Source organism: Grammomys surdaster, unplaced genomic scaffold (genome assembly GCF_004785775.1).
Source record: "Grammomys surdaster isolate TR1022 unplaced genomic scaffold, NIH_TR_1.0 150, whole genome shotgun sequence".
In the NCBI taxonomy this organism is placed as follows: domain Eukaryota; kingdom Metazoa; phylum Chordata; class Mammalia; order Rodentia; family Muridae; genus Grammomys; species Grammomys surdaster.
In genome coordinates this window covers 9,088,998-9,110,423 of record NW_021604608.1, presented here as the reverse complement: position 1 = coordinate 9,110,423, position 21,426 = coordinate 9,088,998, and the positions used below count along the sequence as shown (strand labels likewise).

Sequence of the window (21,426 nt, the reverse complement as noted above, 5' to 3'; positions counted from 1 at the left end):
AGACATATGGTGTGGCGGCTGTGTCACCAAAACAGTAAGATGGGGACTTATTAAGAATCAATCACAGAGTAAATTGTTTAGACTTCAATAAGTCAGCAAGTACCTGATGAATAAGAAAATTTAGATTTTCAGTAAGCTATTGACACCAAATTCACCACACTTGAAGTATTATGTTGAATATCATAGTTTTCCAAATATATGCTGTAAAAATAACATATTTGTAAGATACATTTGGATAAAACTTAATAAATTTCAGATAAGGAAAGAATCTATTGATTTGAGTTTTATTAGAGTGATCAGCATCTTCAATTTTCACCTAATATCAGAAGACAATGTTTTTTCCTTTACATTCTATTATTCCATGTACTGAAATGGCATATCATTAAGAAATATAAAACAAAACAAACCCCTTTGCTTATAATAAACACTAATATAAGACCCAGTGCCTTGAACAATGGCTTCCGCTCTAGAATGAATGAATACTTGTGATGTCTCTGAGCCGGTCTGCTCTGAAGTCAATGTGGAAGGACAATGCCTCAGCAAAGCAGAGCTGGTTTGATTCCTCCTCCTTGTATTCTTCCAAGGAAACAGAATCTGGCACCAAGCATCAGCAGTGTCAAGGCTTCTGTGTAAAAGATGGGAGGCAGGCTGGAAAGTGCAAAGGGATCCCTCTATGCATTCTGACTTCCAAAGGAAAGAATGAACTGTTATCGGATGGGGGCAGGTGTGGTGGGACACACCTGTAATCCCAGCTCTTGGCAGATGGAGGCAAGGGGATCTGGAATTCAGCCATCATCTGCTACTCAGTGAGTTTGAGGAGAGCCTGGGCTATGTAAGACTGTCTAAAAAAAAAAAAAAAAAGCAACAACAAAAACAAGCCAAAACAATATTGGAGATCTCTGTATACCTTTTTCCAATAGCAATGTTTAATGAAGAAATAAAACGGGAGGGATCTGAAAATCCATCATAAATTAAAATTTAATAAAAATACCAAAGTACATTTGAATTGCTCTCAAATGTATTATTTTCAAGCCTTTTCAAGCCCCATCCAACCAATTTGCTTTAGTGGGGAGCAATTTCTAAAAGAAAACTATTATCTAGGGAGAAGTTTACAAACTGACAAGAAGCTATGTTACCTCTTCAAGTTTATTACAGTGTCTTTAGTTCTTATTGCATATGCGGTACGTGCCTGGTACGAGTTAGGAATCTGCATGTAGGATGCTCGGTCCAGCAGAACTGATGTCTATTGCTTCTCTCTTGACAATCATCAGCATGCAAGCGCAGTATTTGGTGTGTAGGGTTATTGTTTTAAAAAGTGAAAACTTCTTAGCTTTAACCGAGGAAGGAACATGATCTTTATTGGCTTATGTGCACAGTTTAATTCTGGTTGTATGCGGGTTTGCATAGTTCATGATTAGTTTCTAATGAAAAGCTAGAGGCGACCTCGAAGATCAGGTGATGGTAGCAAACAGAAAAATTTGAAGAAGAGGCATAACTTTTAAAGTAGAAAGGTCAGCCAGAACTGCCTGGAACAAAGAACCAAAAAGGAATTATTAGCACCAAGGTCTGTCAAAGCACGAACAACAGAAACACTGCTCTGTATGACCTTGGCGGGCCATTCCTGCTAAGTTCTCTGCTGGCTTCAGTCTCTCACTGTGCTACAACTTCCTCCTCCGACTCTCTGAACATGTACACAATCTGAAGTGCACATAAGAAAGTGCCCCAACAGCAGCACTGCACTCTGCTCACACACAGGCCGGCTGCGGGGTTCTAGGTCTAGCATTTCAGCTCGCTTCTATAAATAATCCTCCATTGTGAATCCTAGACCCGTTACTCTAGTGTAGAGAGTAAATGACTGCAGGGAGTCTTGTTGAGATAGAGCTAATATTTATTCAGTTGCAAGACATATAAACATCCTCTTCCCTTTATACACAACACGTAGAGGGCTATTGAAGGACAATGCTTCCATCCCTGAGAGATAACAAGTACAGCACCTGGCAGGCACTACTTACGTGAACCATATCTCAGGTATAAAGACACCTAAAGATTCTATCACTGCAAGAATCACCTTTAAAGTTTATCAGTGGTTACACCGCTGAGAAGAATGATAGCCCTCAAACAACAGTTAACTGAGAATAGTCCCTCTCATGGGCTTCCCCCATACATTAGGGCTAATCTGAGTCTTATACCATTAAATTGTTTGGGGATTTTCAAGTGCTCAGCCTGCTACTAAAGCTCAGGAACATTGTGGAAAAGGGGCAGAAAAAATGTAAGAGGTGGAGGATAGGCTGCAGGGCTGTGACTTTGGCGGCCTTCATGAGGCAGGCCTGTATAAGTTTAAGCCTGTTAAAATTGCTCCCTGTATGGGGAACAGGGTCACAGGCTTTCAACACTCCTTAGTTCATGATAGTTAATGGCCAATGGAGGAAGGGCATCATTTTCTTCAGTGGTTTAGCTGCTAGTAAGTTGCCCATACGTCAGTAAATAACCCTATACCTGAACTCCTGAAAGCAACCCTAATTAAACCCCAAGGGTCACATACATACACCTGGTGGCAGGGGGACAAGCACAGGTACTGGCGAATAGGAAAGAAAATGTTGTCACAAAAGAGCAGGAAGAGAGAGGTTAATGGTGAAGCACCAGCAAGAATCTTAGAACCATACTGTTTCTGAGATGGATAGAAATAAACAGACATGACATAAAAAGGGAAGGGAGGAAGGAAGGGAGGAAAGAAGGAAGGGAAGAAGGAAGGAAGGAAAGAAGGAGGAATCAGCTTCAAATCATTCACTACCAGAAAGAATCCAAAGCCTGAGTCATTAGTACGTCCTTCAAATGAATACTATTTAACTCTTTCAACTAGTTTTCCTGTTTGTAACACATATGCAACAACAAGAAAGTCTGCCATAACCCCTTATGGTTTCAATTAAAATCACTAGGTATCTGGTTTCCCATAATGGTTATAATGGTTTCCTGTAATAATCTTGTTTATGACCTTTCATAAGAAGGTTGTTTTCAAGTAATTAAGGAAATTTGAGTACTTAATAATACTTAACTCAGAATTTATAGGTTTTACCCGAGTTACAAGATTCAGCTACAAGGAGTGCGTGTCCTATGCAGCAGACACTAAAGTGCCGGCCTGGCGGCCTCTCAGGAACTATTTCCATCTCATCGGAGTGAAACTTATCCTTACTTCAGCTGCAGCCAGTGATGTCACCTCCATCAGGTTCACTGCTCGGAAAGCAAACACGGCAGCTGCCAGCACTGGAAAAGAACGCACACTATTTCAGCGGTGGCCTCCTCAGCAGCCCAGACGCTCATGCTGTGCCCAGCCACTGTGAGAAGGCAAAGGAGCGAGGCAGTGCAGCTGCTGCCCTGCCCTCTGCCTCAGGACTCATAACGAGTGGGACATCTATTCTAGAGAGTGGCGCCTGCCTCCTTCACAGAGTGAGTTCCACAGTTTGGAGAAAGAAACATTTATGTTCTTAAAAATCATTTTTAAATGATTTCTTTCACACCTACAACTAGCACTATAACTTGAAATGTGCTCTAATATCTCACAGACTTTAGTATATAATATTGAGAAGCCTTTGGAATATGAAGTTAAAATTTAAAAACTTATTTTAATATGTTTGAGGGAGGTATCCTGATATAAACATGGGTATACAAACTTTAAAAAGTGATGTTATAATATTTTGTTATATTTATATTTTGTGTACTAATTATTGACTTTCTTAGTATCACAAATGGATATTTCTATGCAGAAGGCTGTTGTTGGGCTAATCTTGATATTTACAATGTTAGCTTGTAACATTACAAGTTACAGTAAGTTGACATTTTGAAAATATATAAACAGTTTGAAGTTTAGTAACAGACATTAAGTAGAAAACAGACTATTTGTTCCTGTTAAGCACACATAACAAGGGCCAGGTAAGCACGCGCCATTTATCACTGTAGAAGCGACCACGAAACTCCATGAGAGTGAAGAGTTACTACACAGAGCAGAGGATGCATGCATGAAACAGGTGACCCTGATGAGGTAAAATTTCCTGGAAAGGACTCCCAACTCTACCTCTGTTCCCCATGGATGAAGTCTGAGGTGCTAGTGCACTGCCTACCCTTTAGAGCACTGACAGTTGGGGAATGTGTGGTAATGAGCACTGAAAATGACTCAGGACACTGGTTCCTAGGTGCACTGCACAGCTAATACAAACTTTTAAACGATAATTTACTGTCAGAATAACCTTGGCACTTAACGCTCATCCCGTGCATTCTGCATTAAGCACTACTGTCAAGTCCATTTTGACACTGTAGAAACTGAGGCACAGTGTACTGGCTGACACGTTTGTGGTCACACAGGTAGAAATGGTAGAGCTGATACTTATGACTGGTTCTAAAGCCTGTGCAGGTGACCTTTGCATGATTTTCCTATTGAGTCCAAAGACAAGGAGTAGGGACTCGGCCCTGACGAGCCCTGCGAGCTCTTCTAGGGAGGGGCAGCTTTGATGCACTGCAGAGGACTTTCCAGACACTGCCTACAAGGGAAGACTGTGTGGTCCTGGGCCCTCACAGGCAGAAGGCTCTGCTTGAGGAATGGATGTCAGGCTTTTGCTGTCCAGGCCTCTACACTACCCCAGGTAGGCAACAGCACAACCAGGCATTTTGCTTGAGGATGAGAAGTCTTGGCAGGATCACCATAACTAGACAGGAAGCCCATTGAGAAAATGAGGGGATAGTAATAGTACAATTAAAAGTAAGTCAACTGGAATTATTCACCATGAAACAAGGCATATAGGAGACTGGGATCAAAGGATTTTCTCTTTCACTGAAAAGGATTAAAGATGAATTTAAAGCCATGGGGCATTGTGCTCATAAGAATATCAAAACCATTTCTGTAGGCCAGCAATTCTTTATCGCTTCCCACTATCTGGAATCATGCTTTGGAGAGTGGAAACATTTTTAAAGCTAAGAAATATGATACCCACTTTCATCCCTGTATATAGTTGAGCAGTTGGCTGAAAGCTTGACAGGATGTCCAAATATTCTGATGTAGCAGGAAAGAGTCTCAGATGGAGGTCAGCTGTCCAAAGGTAGGTAAGTCCACTAATTGAACTCAGCATCCAAATGTGTGCTCATAGCCTTTATTTATCTGGGTGTCACATCACACAAGTGCCTTTCTGTTTGCTTCATGTTGAGTTTGTCCAGCCCTTCTGCTCAGAACAGGCTTGCTTGCCATAGGGAGAGAACCTCTACTTTGGGATATTAACTGAAATCATGCTTCATATGAAATATGGAAATTGTGTTTAGTTTTTTAAAATAACTATTCACATTCATTTAATCTTAATAAACCCTATGATAACATTATGACACTTCTGTTTTAAGCTCTTCTTAAGTGGTCTGTAAGTCATAATTAAGGACAGATATATTTGTGGAAAGATTTCTAAAGATTCTACAATAGCATACTTTAATATGGCCCTTAAATGGCTGTATCATTAATTATGTGTGACATAATCAATCTGAATCTATGTATCTCTACATGCAATGATCTATGATTACAGACTTTTATGTGACTTCCAAGGTTGGGCGCTCCCAAACCCCCAGTTTCATGGGTACCTGTTCTAGATTTCTTCCCTGTTGAGTTTTGAGAGCATTCGAGAAAGTGAGTCGATGTGCCATGTGCATCAGTTCCTCCTCACTGACAGTCCGATCTTAATTACTATATTGGGTTAACAGAGCCTCTGTGCAGAGATGCTAATCTAGCATCCTCCACACTTTTCTTTCCCTTTCCCTTCAGCTCCGTACGTGATGAGGAAACAAAGTCAGAGACTTTAAGTCTGGAGGGGCCTTGAAGTTTGCTAACTCGAAGCTTCTTTCACATTAAAACTTTGCCACTTGTCAGGTGACACAGAGCTCACTCTACTTAATCCCTCTCTGAGAAAGTACTTCCTCACACTGAGCACCCTCCTTTAATGCTCGCCCAACATTATCTCTGAAATGAGGCCAAAGGCTGTGGAGTATGCTCTCCCTAGTGTCTGGTAGACCAGGAGGAGAGGAACTTGGTGAAATATCAAATCCAGACATTTGGAAGTGGTAGCAGAAAACCAGACTGCTTTGTGGGGAAACTAGAAGGCTCTATGGAAGGGGAATGAACGTAGAGAAAACCATGAACCAATCTTGGTTTGAAAGGGGCAGGTCTAGAGCTGAAGAGATGTCGTGAGGTTAAGAGCACTTGCTGCTCTTTCACATAACCTGAGGTCAGTTCCCAGCCTGCAACTCTAGCTCCATGAGATCTGATGCCCTCTTCTAGTGTCTGTGGACACACACACACACACACACACACACACACAATCTTTAAAAGAAAAAGAGGGATGCTTTTAATTTTAAAAGTTGTGTTGTTGTGTGTGTGTGCACACGTGGGTGTATGTGTGTGCAGATATGTATGTGTGTGGGTGTGAGTGCTATGGTGCACATATGGAAACCATGGTATGTGTATAGAAATCATATTGTGTAGAATACAACTTGTGGTTCTCTCTTCCACCATGTGGGTTTTGGGTATTTAATTCAGGTTGTCAGACTTGGCAGTAGGCATCTTTACTTTGAGCCATCTCAAAGGCCCTAAGAAGGGCACATGTTAATAAGCCATATTATCTTTAAAGAGATGGGCCCTCTGAGAAGGGCAGGATTACCTAGCACTTAAGTATTACACCAGAGGATAAGGGCAGTTTGTTAGAAATGTCTGAAAAGCCAGACACTCTCTGCCATTCCTTCCATTCCTAGATGATCTTTCACCAGCCTTTGGCTAACATGATGAGGACAGACAGTTCTTCTCTAACAAGTCTGTATGAGTTTTAAGAAAAATGAGAGAAGGATGCTGGGAGCTATTGAAGCATCAACCAATGGCAGTCTTCCTGCATCTGGGGTAGCTTTTATCCTCATGGCACTTTATAGTGTTTCTAATTTCACCTTTCCAAATGTTGCCCAAATATTATGGGCTTCTGACATTCAAGAAAATGTTAATATGGTGCCCAGAGAATACTCTTGGCAGATTACTTTTCTACATCAGCCTTAATTCCACAATTTTCCAGAGAGGTGATTTTTAATAGTAAAGGAAGTAAGTAAACAACATTGCCAGCTTTCCTGTGCCCCATCTATTATTGTAGAGATAATCCTGCTATTGGAGTTTTCTAACACTCCTCGTGATCAGTGTGTACTCAGTGCAGTACACATAAGGAGCGTGTCCTAGTGTGTTACACTGGGACTGCCCTGGTGTACATCTGTTGTAGTAACTACTTAAGCATCAACAATAGATGACTCTGTGGCTTCTTTGAGCAAAGGAAGAAATGGTACACTTGTTTGTTTGTTTGTTTTCTACCCTGGTGCTGAAATTACTTCTTTTAGATATTGTCTCCTAAGAAGTAATTGCAGCACCAGGGTAGAAGACAGAGATTACTAGCAAAAATGAAAAGGTCTGGAATCTAGAGGTCTACGATAACTAACTGAGACCAGAAGAGCAGAGCTTGAACATATGCAGGGGGCTGATTCTCTGAGAAGGGGCACAGGACAGAGTGTTAGGAAGCTCATGGTTTAGAGCAAAAGGCAACAAAATCTCACAGGGACCAGGAATAGAACAAGCAGTTAGACAGATGCATCAGATGTGCAGAGATTCAGAACGTGTTTTCTAAGCCTGCTCAAGCTCTTAAATTCATGCACTAGAAATGGTGAATGAAGACCCTTCTCTAATGACAACCAGTGAGTATTAAACAGGAAAGGGCTTCACATAGCAACAGCATGGGTTTTAGGAAAAAAATGCTTACTCTTACCAGCAAGAATTTCCAGAGAGTTGTATCCTAGGATTCTATCCCATAAAAGCAAGAGTTGATCTGTAGCTAAGTATCCAGAAAAAGCTCGAACCATCCACTTAAATGATATCCGAAGTCTGTAGATAGGGGAAATAAGGATTAATACTATTATTTGATCTTTCCTATTAAAAAAAAAAGGCAATATTTAAAAGTCTATCCAATTCTGTCATTAATGCAAATCTTATGAGACCCCTTATTTCTTAAAAGCTGTAAACTGTCAGAGGCAAGAAGGTGGGTCCTCAATTTAATATTTTAAAACTATTAAGAGGAAGATTTATATATGACTATGTTTATATTTATTTATATAAATAAAAAATATATTTATAAGCAATCTCACACTGTAGTTTTTCAGCATGTGACCAAGAGCTGTATTCTAATAGTCTTAATTTTAGACAAGCCATGGCAATCTGGATTGTTGTTCTAAATATTTTAAAGAACATTCAGTGCTTTTCTACTTTTCAGTTCAACAAGTTTTACCCATATATCTCAGCCAAACTGCTATACGGAATGGATAAAGTAAAGCAACAAGTAGGAAGTCTGGAAGACAGACGGTTTAAAGCAACAAGAGCCCTTAGGATTTTTAGTCAAACCCTTCATTTTAGTGACAAGGCAAATTCAACTGAATTCACTTTGCTACAAAAAATTCAAAGATGTATGGGTCTCCACATTTATAAGTCATCTATTTTACAGTAACAGTTTTCCCTCAGAATCAGGAAATGAGCCTGTTGCTTTAGCATCCTAAGAGATAAATAAACCTCTCACATTTCTGTGTTGTTTATGAGCATCTAAAAATCACTCGAGAGTCCCTGAAAGGTCAGAGTCACAGTCTTTGTTGAATTACTCTGGATTCTAGTATGACCAAGTATTGGTCAGTAATATTCACAAATTAAACCTTTTGATATGTTTTAAATAAGCAAAAGAAAACTTTTGGCCATAAATATCTTAATACTGAAAAATATATTTAAATTATTACTTTCAATAATTTTCATTTTTCTCAAATTCTCAGTGCTTTGGGGAAGGAATAGTGTTTCTTCCCACAGAGACTGCACAGCGATGGCTTTAAAAGGACAAAGCTCACTGGAGGATGACTTAGAATAGGAAAATCTACCTTTGCGAGTATATAGTTCTATGAGGTTTATATTAGGAATGACTAAATGAAAATTGTAGAATTGCATAGTATAATAATTATTTGTAAAAAATGAAACATAATTATGAAACTTCCAAATTACTGAGTAGACTGAGATGACCAAGGAAAGAGTCAATGAATTAGAGCATGTATCAATAATAATATGGCCAAGAAGCACTTAAAGAAACATTCAACGTCCTTAGTCATCAGGAAAATGCAAACTAAGATGATGCTGAGATCCCATCTTACACCCATCAGAATGGCTAAGATCAAAAACTCAAGCGACAGGACATGCTGGTGAGGATAAAGTGTAAGGGGAATACTCCTCCACTGCTGGTGAGAGTGCAAACTTGTATCACCACTCTGGAAATCAATTTGGCTGTTTATCAGAAAACTGGGAATAATTTTAACTGAAGACTCATCTATAACACTCCTGGGCATATAACCAAAAGATACTCCACCATACCACAAGGACATTTGCTCAACTATATTCATAGCAGCTTTACTCATAAAAACCAGAAACTAGAAACAATCCAGATTCTCCTCAACCAAAAAACGAATACAGAAAATGTGTTTCATTTACACAATGGAATACTACTCAGCTATTAAAAACAAGAACACCATAAATTTTAAAGCCAAAAGGAATGGAACTAGAAAATATCATCCTAAGCGAGGTAATCCAGACCCAAAAAGACATGCATGGTATGCACTCACTTTAAGTGGCTATTAGCCAGATAGTACAGAATATTCATGCTATAACTCACTGACCCAAAGAAGCTAAAGAAGAAGGAAGGCCCAAGCAAGGACGCTTGAATCTCACTTTGAAAAAAGAACAAAAGTCATAGGAGGGAGACAGAGGGAAAAACTGGGTAGGAAAAGGAATGGGAAGGGGAATTCAGGATCAGGCGTGGAGAGAGAGGGACAGATGGCCCCAAGAACGATTGGAAATCGAAGCTGGCAGGGGATGTGCAGTGGGGGGGTATCTCTAGGATGTGGCAGAGACCTGGGATGGGGAGGCTCCCACGAGTCTATGGAGGTAAAGTTTAGCTGAGACTCCTAGCAGTGGGGATATAGAATCTGAAGTGGCCACTTCCTATAGCCAGGCAGGACTCCCAATGAAGGAATAAAGACACTAACCCACTCACAAAACTTTTGATCCAAAATTTGTCCTGTCTATAAGAAATGCAGGGACAAAGATGGAGCAGAGACTGAGTGAATGAGCAATAACTGGCCCAACTTACGATTCATCCAATGGGCAAGTACCAATCCCTGATACTATTAATGATGCTCTGTTATGCTTGCAGACAGGAGGCTAGCATAACTGTCTTCTGAGAGACTCCCCGAAACAGATGTGGAGACCCACAGTCAAACACTGGATGGAGCTTGGGAGTCTTATGGAAGAACTGGGGGAAGGACTGAGGAATCTAGAGGGGATAGGGCCTCTACAAGAAGACCAATAGAGTCAATTACCTGGATCCTTTGGGCCCTTAAGAGACTGACCCACCAACCAAAGAGCATACATGGTCTGGATCTAGTAGCAGCTATGCAGCTCAGTCTTCTAACATGTAGAAGGGCTTTCCCTAAATCTGTTGCCTGCCTATGGACCCCATTTCCCTAACTGGGCTGGCTTTTCTGGCCTTGGTGGGAAAGGATACACCTAGTACTGCAGAGACTTGTAGGGATACCTGGGGTGGGGCTCCATCCTCAGAGAAGAAGGGAAGGGAGATGGAAGGAGGGAGAAAGTGTGTAAGTAGGGGAACCAGGAGGAGCAGGGGCAGCGATTGGGATGTAAAGTGAATACATAAATTAATTAATGGAAAAATATATGATCTAAAGATGTTTTGAGTCCAAACTACAGACAAAGTGATTGGAAAACCAAATAATAAAAATTAAAAAGACACATCAACAAAAAGCACAGATAGAGCTTCAAGTATCTAGGGGGCAAAACTGAAAGCACTGCCATGGTGTCATTGTAACCCAGAAGAGGAGAGTAAGTGTGGTGCACAAAACATATCCAGAGCATGATAGTTAAAGAAAAAACTCCCCAATATGACAACAGATATAAAGTCATAGGATGATCAACAAACTCCTACAGAATAAACTCAAATAAATATCAGTCTAGATATATTACAATCACATTCCTGGAAGGTAAAGTCTTGATAGCAACCACAGAAAACAAGGATTAAAATGTTCTAGAAGTGTTGAGATACCCGTCTAGAATTTGTTTAAGAGTAGAATATATTCACTTCCTGGTAAATGCTGTGAAAGAGGAGGCACCTATCAAAGCTCAGTCTACTAACAGCACAATATATAATAATACGGTGCCTATAAAGGAGAATAACAGGTGCTGAGCTTCTGAAGTAGGTAGGAGTAAACGAAATGGAAGAACACAGAAAACTGTGACAAAATAGATTTCAACCAAATAATATCAGTTGCATTAAATAATAAATGGTATAAACATACCAGTGGAAGAGAGATTACTACATAGGAGAATTTCTGGGTGGGAGGAGAAATGGGGAAAGGGGATAGCATCTGAAATGTAAATAAAATATCCAATAAAGAATTAATTTTTAAAAAGCCTACTTGAAACTTAAAAGCATTGATAATTAATATGTTCAGTTAGAAATAGAAAACATGTAATTCGTAATCAACAGAAGTGTACTAGTGTCTGGTATAGTAGATTTATAGTCAAAAATAAAGGAAAACAATTACGGCAAGTCTCCCTAAAACAGGAATCCAATATATATAACAATGAAGGAAGAAGACACCCACAATTGTATCTAAAGATTCATTGCTGAATAATGAAGAACAAAAGAAAATTGTCAAAGAGCTGAATAAAAGTAGATAGATGGCTTATCAACATAGTTGCCTTATTGACATTTACAGACTCCTGCCAAATATTCATGAAACACAAATCCTTTTTGTATGTGACTGTGTGGTGAGGTGTGGTGTGGTGTGTATGTGTGTTGGTCACAGAACAACTTTTAGGGGCTGGTTCGTGTCTTCCACCCTCACTCTAAGGCAGGCTCCCTGTGGCTGTTGCTCAGGGTTGTGTACTCCCACAGGCAGCTGGCCTGTGGCTTTCTGGTAGTCTTCTCTTCCTGCTTCCCATGTCACTACAGTAGTGCTAGGATTGCATATGCAAGCTACTACATCCAGCCTTTTATGGAGGCCCTGAGGATGGGACGTTAGGTCATCAGGCTTGTGCATCAGATGATTTTTACACACAGAGCCTTCTCTCAAGAACTTAAGTTCTTTTCAAAGTGGATATGCAACATTTGTCTTAGATTATATTTGGGTCAGAAAAACAAATCTAAGAAAAATTAAAAGCACTGAAGTCATATGAAATGTACTCCCCAACAATAATGGGATGAAAACAGAAAGCAATCATAGAAAAATAACCTTGTTTTTTGAGACAAGTTCTCACTACATTACTCAGCTATTAAAAACAATGAATTCGAGAAATTCTTAGGTAAATGGATGGAACTAGAAAATTTCATACTGAGGGAGGTAACACAATCACAAAAGAACACACATGGTATTCACTCACTGATAAGTGGATATTAGCCCAAAAGCTTGAAATACCCAAGATTCAATGCACAGACCACATGAAGCTCATGAAGAAGTGGTTCAAATGTGGGTGCTTTGGCCCTTCTTAGAAGGAGTAACAAAATACTCAAGAGAGCAAATATGGAGACAAAGTATGGGACATAAACTGAAGGAGGGGCCATCTGGAGACTGCTCTACCTGGGTATCCATCCCATGTGCAGTCACCAAAAGTAGATGCTGATGTGGATGTCAGGAAGTTCATGCTGACAGGAGCCTGATATAGCTGTCTCCTTAGAGGTCTGACAAAGTCTGACATATTCAGAGGCGGATGCTCACAGCTAACCATTGAACTGATCATGGGGTTCCCAATGGAGGAGTCAGAGAGAAGACTGAAGGAGCTGAAAGGGCTTGCGGCCCCATGAGGGGAGCAACAATACCAACCAACCACAGCTCCCAGGGTCTAAAGCACCAGCCTGGGAGCACATAGGGAGGGACCCAAGGCTCCAACTGTATATGTAGTGGAGGATGGCCTTGTAGGGCATAGGTGGGAGAGGAGATCCTTGGTCCTATGAAGGCTGGACGCCAAATGTGGGGGAATTCGAGGGTGGGGAGGTGGGAGTGGGGGGTAAGTGGGGGCACATCCTCATAGAAGCAGGAGGAGGGGGGATGGGATGGAGGTTCCTGGGCAGGGGGTGAGAAATGGGGTAAGGGGATAACATATGAAATGTAAAGAAAATATCCAATAAAAAAAGAGCAAAATAAACACAAAGTATAAAGGAAGAAAGAATAAAAGAGCATAAATCAATATAACTGACACAGTGAAACAAGAGAAAACGCAACAGAATATAAAGCCCAATCTTCCAAAGATGGCTGAAGTTAATAAAGCTTGAGGCAGAATAATCAACAAAAAGAGGCATGGCAGGCATTGTCAAACCTATACTTTTTTAAAGAGGCTACAAAGGAAATAGTACCAATTCTGAATTATCAAATGAGATTGTGAAGTATTTTTTAAATAACACTGGAAATCTTTCTCAAATTCAATGGGGTTTGAGAGAAGGAGATATAGTACTCTCATCCTCCCTTTCCATGTCTGTATCTTGTCAGTAATCACTGAATCTGCAAACAATTCTGTAAGTTGGCAATTATCCACATTATAAGGTAAGGAAATTGAGTTTCTTGATTTAAGCATAAAGAACTTGCAGCATAATGTTACCTGGTGGCACAGCTTCATAGACGTGACATTTGCAGCTGGGTTACATTGACACCAGCTCAGGGAGGCTCTGTGTAGATTTAAGTGTGACAAAGACAAATACCACCACACTTGGTTGCTGTTAGGTCCCATGGCCTCAAGGAGTTAGTGTTCAGTTTTTACACAGACCTTCCTTAACAGTGTGCATTTGTGTGGGGGGCACAGGGGCTGCTTAGAGAACAAGAGCAAAGCGCTAATCTAGATATTATTTAAAAGGAGACAGAACCACTTACTAAGGTCAGAGCTAATCAATACATTCACCTATGGCTCATACTGAGATCAGTGAAGCAAATGCGAACTTCTGTAAGGAGAAAACACAAGACAACTGCTAGGAGGTGTTTGGCTTCCCTTTTGTTAAAACAGCAAACCTTAACCTTACATAATTCATAAGTTGTAATCTGATACATTGACTTAATTTTGGTATTATCATATTTCCCAGGTTGTACTTATCTCAATTATGAATGAAAATTGGATGAATTTGGTGATCCTTATATTAGACATAAGAATCAATACCTGTGAATACAGCTTCTAATAGGATGCTAGTCCATCTAAGTACATTTTGTTTTCAGTGCTGGAAACTGAACCCAGAGGCTCACACATGTAGGACAAGTGCTTTCCCACCAAGCTATATACCAGGGCCTCTACTAAGAACACTTTCATTGCCTTCTAGTCTGGGCCTGAGCACTGAGCAAATCCCAGGCCGCTGCTCTGCACCCGATCTCACAAAACCCAGAGGAAGTGGGCCTCCCTGGGACTCTAACCTGGGCAGCATCTTAGGTAAGGAGACAGCAACACCTGCACCAAACAGGGAAAACTGGGACCCACTGGAACCCAGGAATTCACTCCCGGCCTGGAGCACTGGTTCCTTCCTGTCTGGGCCCAAGCACTGAACAGATCTTGGGCCCCAGCTCTAACCCACCCCACACAGCTCTGAAACAACCAAGATAATAGGAAAGACAGGCTCCAGTAAGACACAGGGCAGGTGGGCGAAAAGCAAGCACAAGAACATAAGCATCAGCAACCCAGGGTACTTGGCATCATTAGAACCTAGTTCTCCCACACTAGAAAGTCCTGAATTCCCCATATCACTGGGAAAGCAAGATTCAGATTTTAAATCATTTCTAATGATGATGATAGAGGACTTTAAGAAGGACATAAATAACACTCTCAAAGAATTTGAGGGTAACAGAGATAAACAGGTAGAAGCCCTTAAAGAGGAAACACAAAAATCCCTTAAAAAGAATTACAAGAGAACACAACCAAACAGGTGAAGGAATTGAACAAATCCATCCAGGACATAAAAATGGAAGTAGAAACAATAAAGAAATCACAAAAGGAGACTACCCTGGAGATAGAAAACATAGGAAAGAAATCAGGAGTCATAGATGCAAGCATCACCAACAGAATACAGGAGATAGAAGAGAGAATCTCAGGTGCAGAAGATACCATAGAAAATATTGACACAGCTGTCAAAGAAAATGCAAAATGCAAAAAGTTCTTAACACAAAACATCCAGGAAATCCAGGACGCAATGAGAAGACCAAACCTAAGGATAATAGGTATAGATGAGAGTGAAGATTCCCAATTTTAAGGGCCAATAAATATCTTCAACAAAATTATAGAAAAAAACTTCCCTAACCTAAAGAACAAGAAGTCCACAACCATACAAGAAGCCTACAGAACACCAAATAGACTAGACCAGAAAAGAAATACCTTCCATCACATAATAATCAAAACATCAAATGCACAAAACAAAGAGAGAATATTAAAAGCAGTAAGGGAAAAAGGTCAAGTAACATATAAAGGCAGACCTATAAGAATTACACCAGACTTCTCACCAAAGACTATAAAAGCCAGAAGAGCCTGGACTGACATCATACAGACCCTAAGAGAACACAAATGCCAGCCCAGGCTACTATACCCAGCAAAACTCTCAATTACCATAGATGGAGAGACCAAGATATTCCATGACAAAACCGAATTTACACAATATCTTTCCACAAACCTGGCATTACAAAGGATATTAGCAGGAAAGCTCCAATGCAAGGAGGGAAATTATACCCTAGACAGAGCAAGAAAGTAATCCTCTTCCAACAAATCCAAAAGAAGATAGCCACACAAAGATAATTCCACTTTTAATAACAAAAATAACAGGAAGCAACAGTCACTGTTCCTTAATATCCTTAGCATCAATGGACTCAATTCCCCAATAAAAAGACAAAGATTAATGGACTGGATCCGTAAACAGGACCCAGCATTTTGCTGTATACAGGAAACCCACCTTAGTGACAAAGACAGACATTACCTTAGAGTAAAAGGCTGGAAGACAATTTTTCAAGCAAATGGTCCTAAGAAACAAGCTGGAGTAGCCATTCTAAAACATCCAGCCCGAGAACACAAAGGGAGGGACTCATGGCTCCACCTGTATAGGTAGTTGAGGGTGGCCTTGTCAGGCATCAGTGGAAGTGGAGGGCCTTGGTACCCAATAGTTTGGATTCCCTAGTGTTGGGGAATTTGAGAGCAGGGAGGCAGGAATGAGAGGATGGTGGGAGCACAACCTCATAGAAACTCCCAGAATTATATGGATTAAATATGATAAAGACAGGCCACCAGGAGACTAGATTCCAGAATTCAAACAAAAAATATCTCGATACTAAAATTTGTTTTGAGAATTGTATATTGCAGAATACACAGCCTTGGTGTATTCACTCATCAAGCAAGCTGAGCAGACCTGCTCGAACCTCTAATGTCCTGGAATCTCAGCTGAATGCAGTGAAGACACAGACGTCAGAGGCTTATCAATTTACTCTTCCCCTAACCCCTCTTCTAATATCTCAATGTCCGTAATCAGCTTGAAGAAGTTAATGAAGAATCAGCGCCCCTATTCCCTGGGCTTGGGGACTGAGGTGGTTAATATTGAACAGTCTTTCTAGGGAAAAGTAGTGGTTTTGTTGGAACAGGGAGGAATAGCTAGGATTTATTGCATAGCCGTAACGTATTGGTAGAAATCTGTATAATTGTTATTAAGCTGAAGTTATACTTTCTTAAATGGTACAAAATTTACTTTGATTTCAAATTTAAGGTTTTCATTGGTACGAGTTTCTTATTGATATAAAAGTGAGATTAATATTGTTACTCTCATAGGCATTGTGCCTATATAACACATTTAGGAATACAAGGCTTAGACCCAGTCCTTCTTTAACTCTTTTAACTGATTCAAGATGGTTAGCCTATGAGTTAAGGGCCTATAGCAAATTCATGGCTCTGAGTTTATTGTTAGGGTGTTTTCTATATTTTATTTAGAAATAGCTGAGAGGAGTTAACAGACAACAGTCCAGATTGCCTTACATGGATAGTTGGTTTTCAAAACAGAAGTCTACAGAATTGACGTTACAAACATTTCTACATTAAGGTTCATTTTGACTAGAGACCTATCTGCTTCTGACAGCTTCCTGTCTTGGATTCTAAGAAGAAATTGAGCGTCTCTGGAGTTACTCCAGTTGTGGTGAGACAGCCACTAGGCAAGAATTGCCTCTTTTCATCTACAGACAAATTACTGTCCTGAAAAGGACACACTTGCGGAATAGTCGACTGGTTATATCTGCCAAGACAGAGTAATCAGCCCTTAATAATTCTGCACCACTAGGTCTGTCAGACGATCCTGGGCCAGAAGGCTGAAGATCAGATGCTCCAACGTTTTGTAGTATAGGGACTGTCCAGGTGTTCAGCAGTCTCTATAAGCTGGCTAAGTTTTAGAAGCTATACTTTGTGCTTCCCATAATTTCAGTTAATTCAGTCATTCTGGATTTCTGACAGGGTTGAAGACTTACAGTCTTATAGCCAATCCCAGCTATTTACTTTGAGAGAACAGACTTGAGAGGATGGTTTTCAGCTGACATTCATTGTAAAGCCAAGAAAAAAGCCAGGTTCAGAACTAAGTCTTTTAGTTAGGAGAGATGACAGAGGTTCTGGTTAGTCAGCAAAATGATGGACTAGGTATTAGGTCTATCTTGTACCTTACTGATACAAATTGGTATAGTTATGCTCTAATTGTATTTTGAGAGAAAAGTTTTATCTTAACAGGAAGGGTGATATGTAGGAGAAGCAATGGTGGGGGAGGAGTAAGGAGAAGAAAAGGAGGAGTAGGGAGAGGAGGAGGAGCTAGGAGACGAGAGAGAGAGAGAGAGAGAGAGAGAGAGAGAGAGAGAGAGACAGGGGGGGTTGGTGTGTGTGTGTGTGTGAAATGGAGGTGGATGTTCACATGTCTCCACCAGTCAATGAATGATAGTTGGTATAGCTAAGTTGGGTATTGGGTTACACTTCTGATTGTATGGGCATCTTGTTATTGAGCATTACCAAACTTATAAACCCTGTGATTAACATTTTAAAATAAAAATTAAAAAAAAAGAACCCTTTCATTTGTGTGGGGGTGGGCACAAAAAGAGTTGTACTTAACGAGTATCACTTTTGAGGAGAGAATTGTTGCCTTACTTCCTTGAGGACATAGTGTGTGTGAGTGATGGAAAACAGGTTTCTGTGTCTCCAGCATTGTGAAGATCCAGCGAGGCAATGAAAATACTCACGGTTGAGCTCCGATTTCTCGCAGATGATAGAAGAGTTGGGGAAGATACGTTTGAAGAAGAGTTTCAAACAGCAAACAGAGTGACACAATACCCTGCATCCAATAAGGAGTCAGAAGAGACATAGTTTAGTCTTTAGATATGAAGTATGGCAACAAGTCATTCAAAAAAGACAATGTATATAAATATTCTGTATGAATAAAAAGAGAGAGGACAAGAGTGGATCTCTGACACTGTACTTAAAGGTAAAGTTTACGTTGTCATTAATACACATTTGTTGACATGCTAGGCAGTCTCCTTTTAAGGACCTTCTCTTCCTAGTAGCCAAAGAATCCAAGGCAAACATAAACATTCTTTACAAAAAACCTGCCATTTTGTGAGCCACATATAGCTACATATGTGTAGCAAACTTTGTTTTCTCTGGATGTGTTCCAGGTTCCAGGCATTTCCTGGTACCTCTGCCATCCCTGTCTCGCCCCATGTGTCTCTTTGCCTCCAGTCTCACCCTTTGGGAAAAACATTTCCTGCTTTTCTCACTTCTTTAATCACCTCAAGAAGTTGTCAAAGAAAAATACCTCATTACTCAGAATACATGTTTTGTTTCTTTACTAAATCAACTTTTTTAAAAGGAGTATTATTTGTGAAGTAGAAATAAACAATTTAAAGCCGGCCAGTGGTAGTGTCCGCCTTTAATCCCAGCACTTGGGAGGCAGAGGCAGGTGGATTTCTGAGTTCGAGGCCAGCCTGGTCTACAGAGTGATTTCCAGGACAGCCAGGGCTACACAGAAAAACCCTGTCTCGAAAAAAAAAATTTAAACTAGTATTTTTTTTCAAGTGTGTTTATTCCTCAGCAACTATGAATTAGGTTTTTCTGAGGCTTGGTGTTCCTTGGGTTGTCCTGATAAGGAAGTTTTCACCCTCTTTTGGAGTTTCTAAATTGTCATGATTTCAACAGTTTCAGTCTGGCTGTAAACCTGAAAAGAATATGAGCTTCTGTCAACCCCCAATGAAGGCAGCGCTGGAAGGTGTGGCTGGGTATTATCCAGAATGTGTTTTCAAAACTCTGAGGTATAAAATGTGTATCTGAGTCTGTATATGCATGTCTCTGTGTGCTTGTGTGTGTGAATATGCATGTTTGATGTGCATGTGAACGTTGTGGGGGGGATGTGTATGAGGTTATGAGAATGTGATCCTGACATTAGAAAAGAAAATTATTAATATTATCTGTTTATTCTAGATTAAATAGGAATGGAAAATAATAATTAAATCCAATTCTCTTGGAGAGAGTCTCAAAATGATTGGTTAGCTTGTCTGTGACATTCTAGAATTTTCTTAGTTGCCAACTTTCACTAGCAATGCAGGAGGGAAAATTGAACTCAAAGAAAATGGAGCAGGCACATACAGTTGTAAATGGAAGAATAAAACCCAGCTGTTCAATTTAGTAGGAAGAACACAGGCTTCACTGAGCACTTTGGCAGGCCCACCCTTCCTTCCAGTGGACAGGTTCTCACAGACAGCTAGGCAGGCTACCCACAGGAAGGCCAAGAACACCAAAGGGGGAAGCTGACAGAAAAGTAAATGCTGTCTTTGCCAGGGTGCATGGGAAAAAGAAAACAAATAAAAAGGATAAAGAAATAAAAAATATAATAAAAGACTAAACTGTTGTCAATGTAGGCGGTGAATAAACATAAGGAAATATGTAGTAAAATAACATTTAAAAAGAAAGTGATAATGATAATTTTAGCAACAGTAAAAACAAGAAAGTAGCCATGTGCAGAGCACCCACCCAGTCCTGGCTTGCTCTGGAAACTTCGCTACAGCAGCACAGATGACCTCAGCAGCCTCCCTCCTCAGATGGAGAATCAACAAAGGGGGTAGGTATCTTTGTTAAGGGTGAGAATCCCGGCAGCCCCCGCACAACACAGAAAACTAAAATCTAGTTAATAAGAGATGTTTTCCCCTCTACTCCACAAAATACTTAAACATCACTTTCTTCTCTTCCATTGACTCTAGAAACGCATTATTTGGGCTGGAGAGATGGCTCAGTGGTTAAGAGCACTGACTGCACTTCCAGAGGTCCTGAGTTCAAATCCCAGCAACCACATGGTGGTTCACAACCATCTGTAATGAGATCTGATGCCCTCTTCTGGTGTGTCTGAAAAACATCTACAGTGTATTCATATATAATAAATAAATAAATCTTTAAAAAAAAAAAAAAAGAAACGCATTATTTGACACCACAAATTAAAAATTCTTGCTTTATAATTTAAGTAGGAGACTTTTTCTTTAGGGAGAGAACAGTTTAGAGTCTGAGTTGATCCAACTAATGAACTTACAGAAGGATGAGAGGAGATGGAGTGGAGTCTGAAGAAAAAGCGGACGTACATCTCACGGAAGATCTGATATAATTTGTAAGGCTCATGATACAGAAAACACAGTGGTGCAACTGCAAGAGAACATAATTGGTAATACTGCAGAACTAAAACATTTCGAATAAGCTCATGAAAGGCAAAGGGTGAAACAAAAAATAGAGCATTCATATCCACAGCAAAGCTCTGTTGTCATGCTTCATCATGTTTTAATGTTGAAAGGGAGAATATATGTAAGCTCAAACAACTGCCACATATTATAGATGGACACGTTACAAACGGTGGGAACCCCAGCCTCTCAGTTAACTGAGAGTGAAGTGATAGCACATGCATATGAATACGTATGCATACAAGACTCAAAGAGCCGTAAGAAGTGCCTCGAATATCTTTTCCCGAGTGAGGTAACAAGGAAACAACAACCAGGCAACCTTACTCTTTTCTGAGGCAGGGTGGCATAGCCATGCTTGCCCTAACCCTGAGCCCCTCTGCTCCTCAGCCTCCCAAGTGGAAGTTCCTCATTCTTTTTTAATAATCATAACAACATATTCATTAGAATAATATTATTGTCTGAGATAGGCAAATGGAGAAACTGAGGCACAAGAGAGCTATGGTATCTATCCAAGAGTACAATGTAGACCATGTTTTCACCTAATATACCAGCTTTCTGTTCATGTACCTTTGAAGATTTTCAAAAATG

At 40.2% G+C, this 21,426-nt stretch overlaps 1 protein-coding gene across 1 annotated transcript in view; it reads right to left on the bottom strand.

The window, feature by feature from the left end:
* Nucleotides 1-268: 268 nt before the first annotated feature.
* Tbc1d19 (TBC1 domain family member 19) overlaps nt 269-21,426 on the bottom strand; it is a 113,112-nt gene continuing 91,954 nt past the window's right edge. Inside the window, exons 17-21 of the mRNA XM_028765245.1 lie at nt 20,697-20,806; nt 18,364-18,455; nt 7,818-7,933; nt 3,191-3,261; nt 269-1,526 (exon numbers count right to left, since the gene is read on the bottom strand). Coding sequence (XP_028621078.1) covers nt 1,452-1,526; nt 3,191-3,261; nt 7,818-7,933; nt 18,364-18,455; nt 20,697-20,806 — 464 coding nt within the window. The 3' untranslated portion in view covers nt 269-1,451. The remainder of the gene's footprint in view (nt 1,527-3,190; nt 3,262-7,817; nt 7,934-18,363; nt 18,456-20,696; nt 20,807-21,426) is intronic.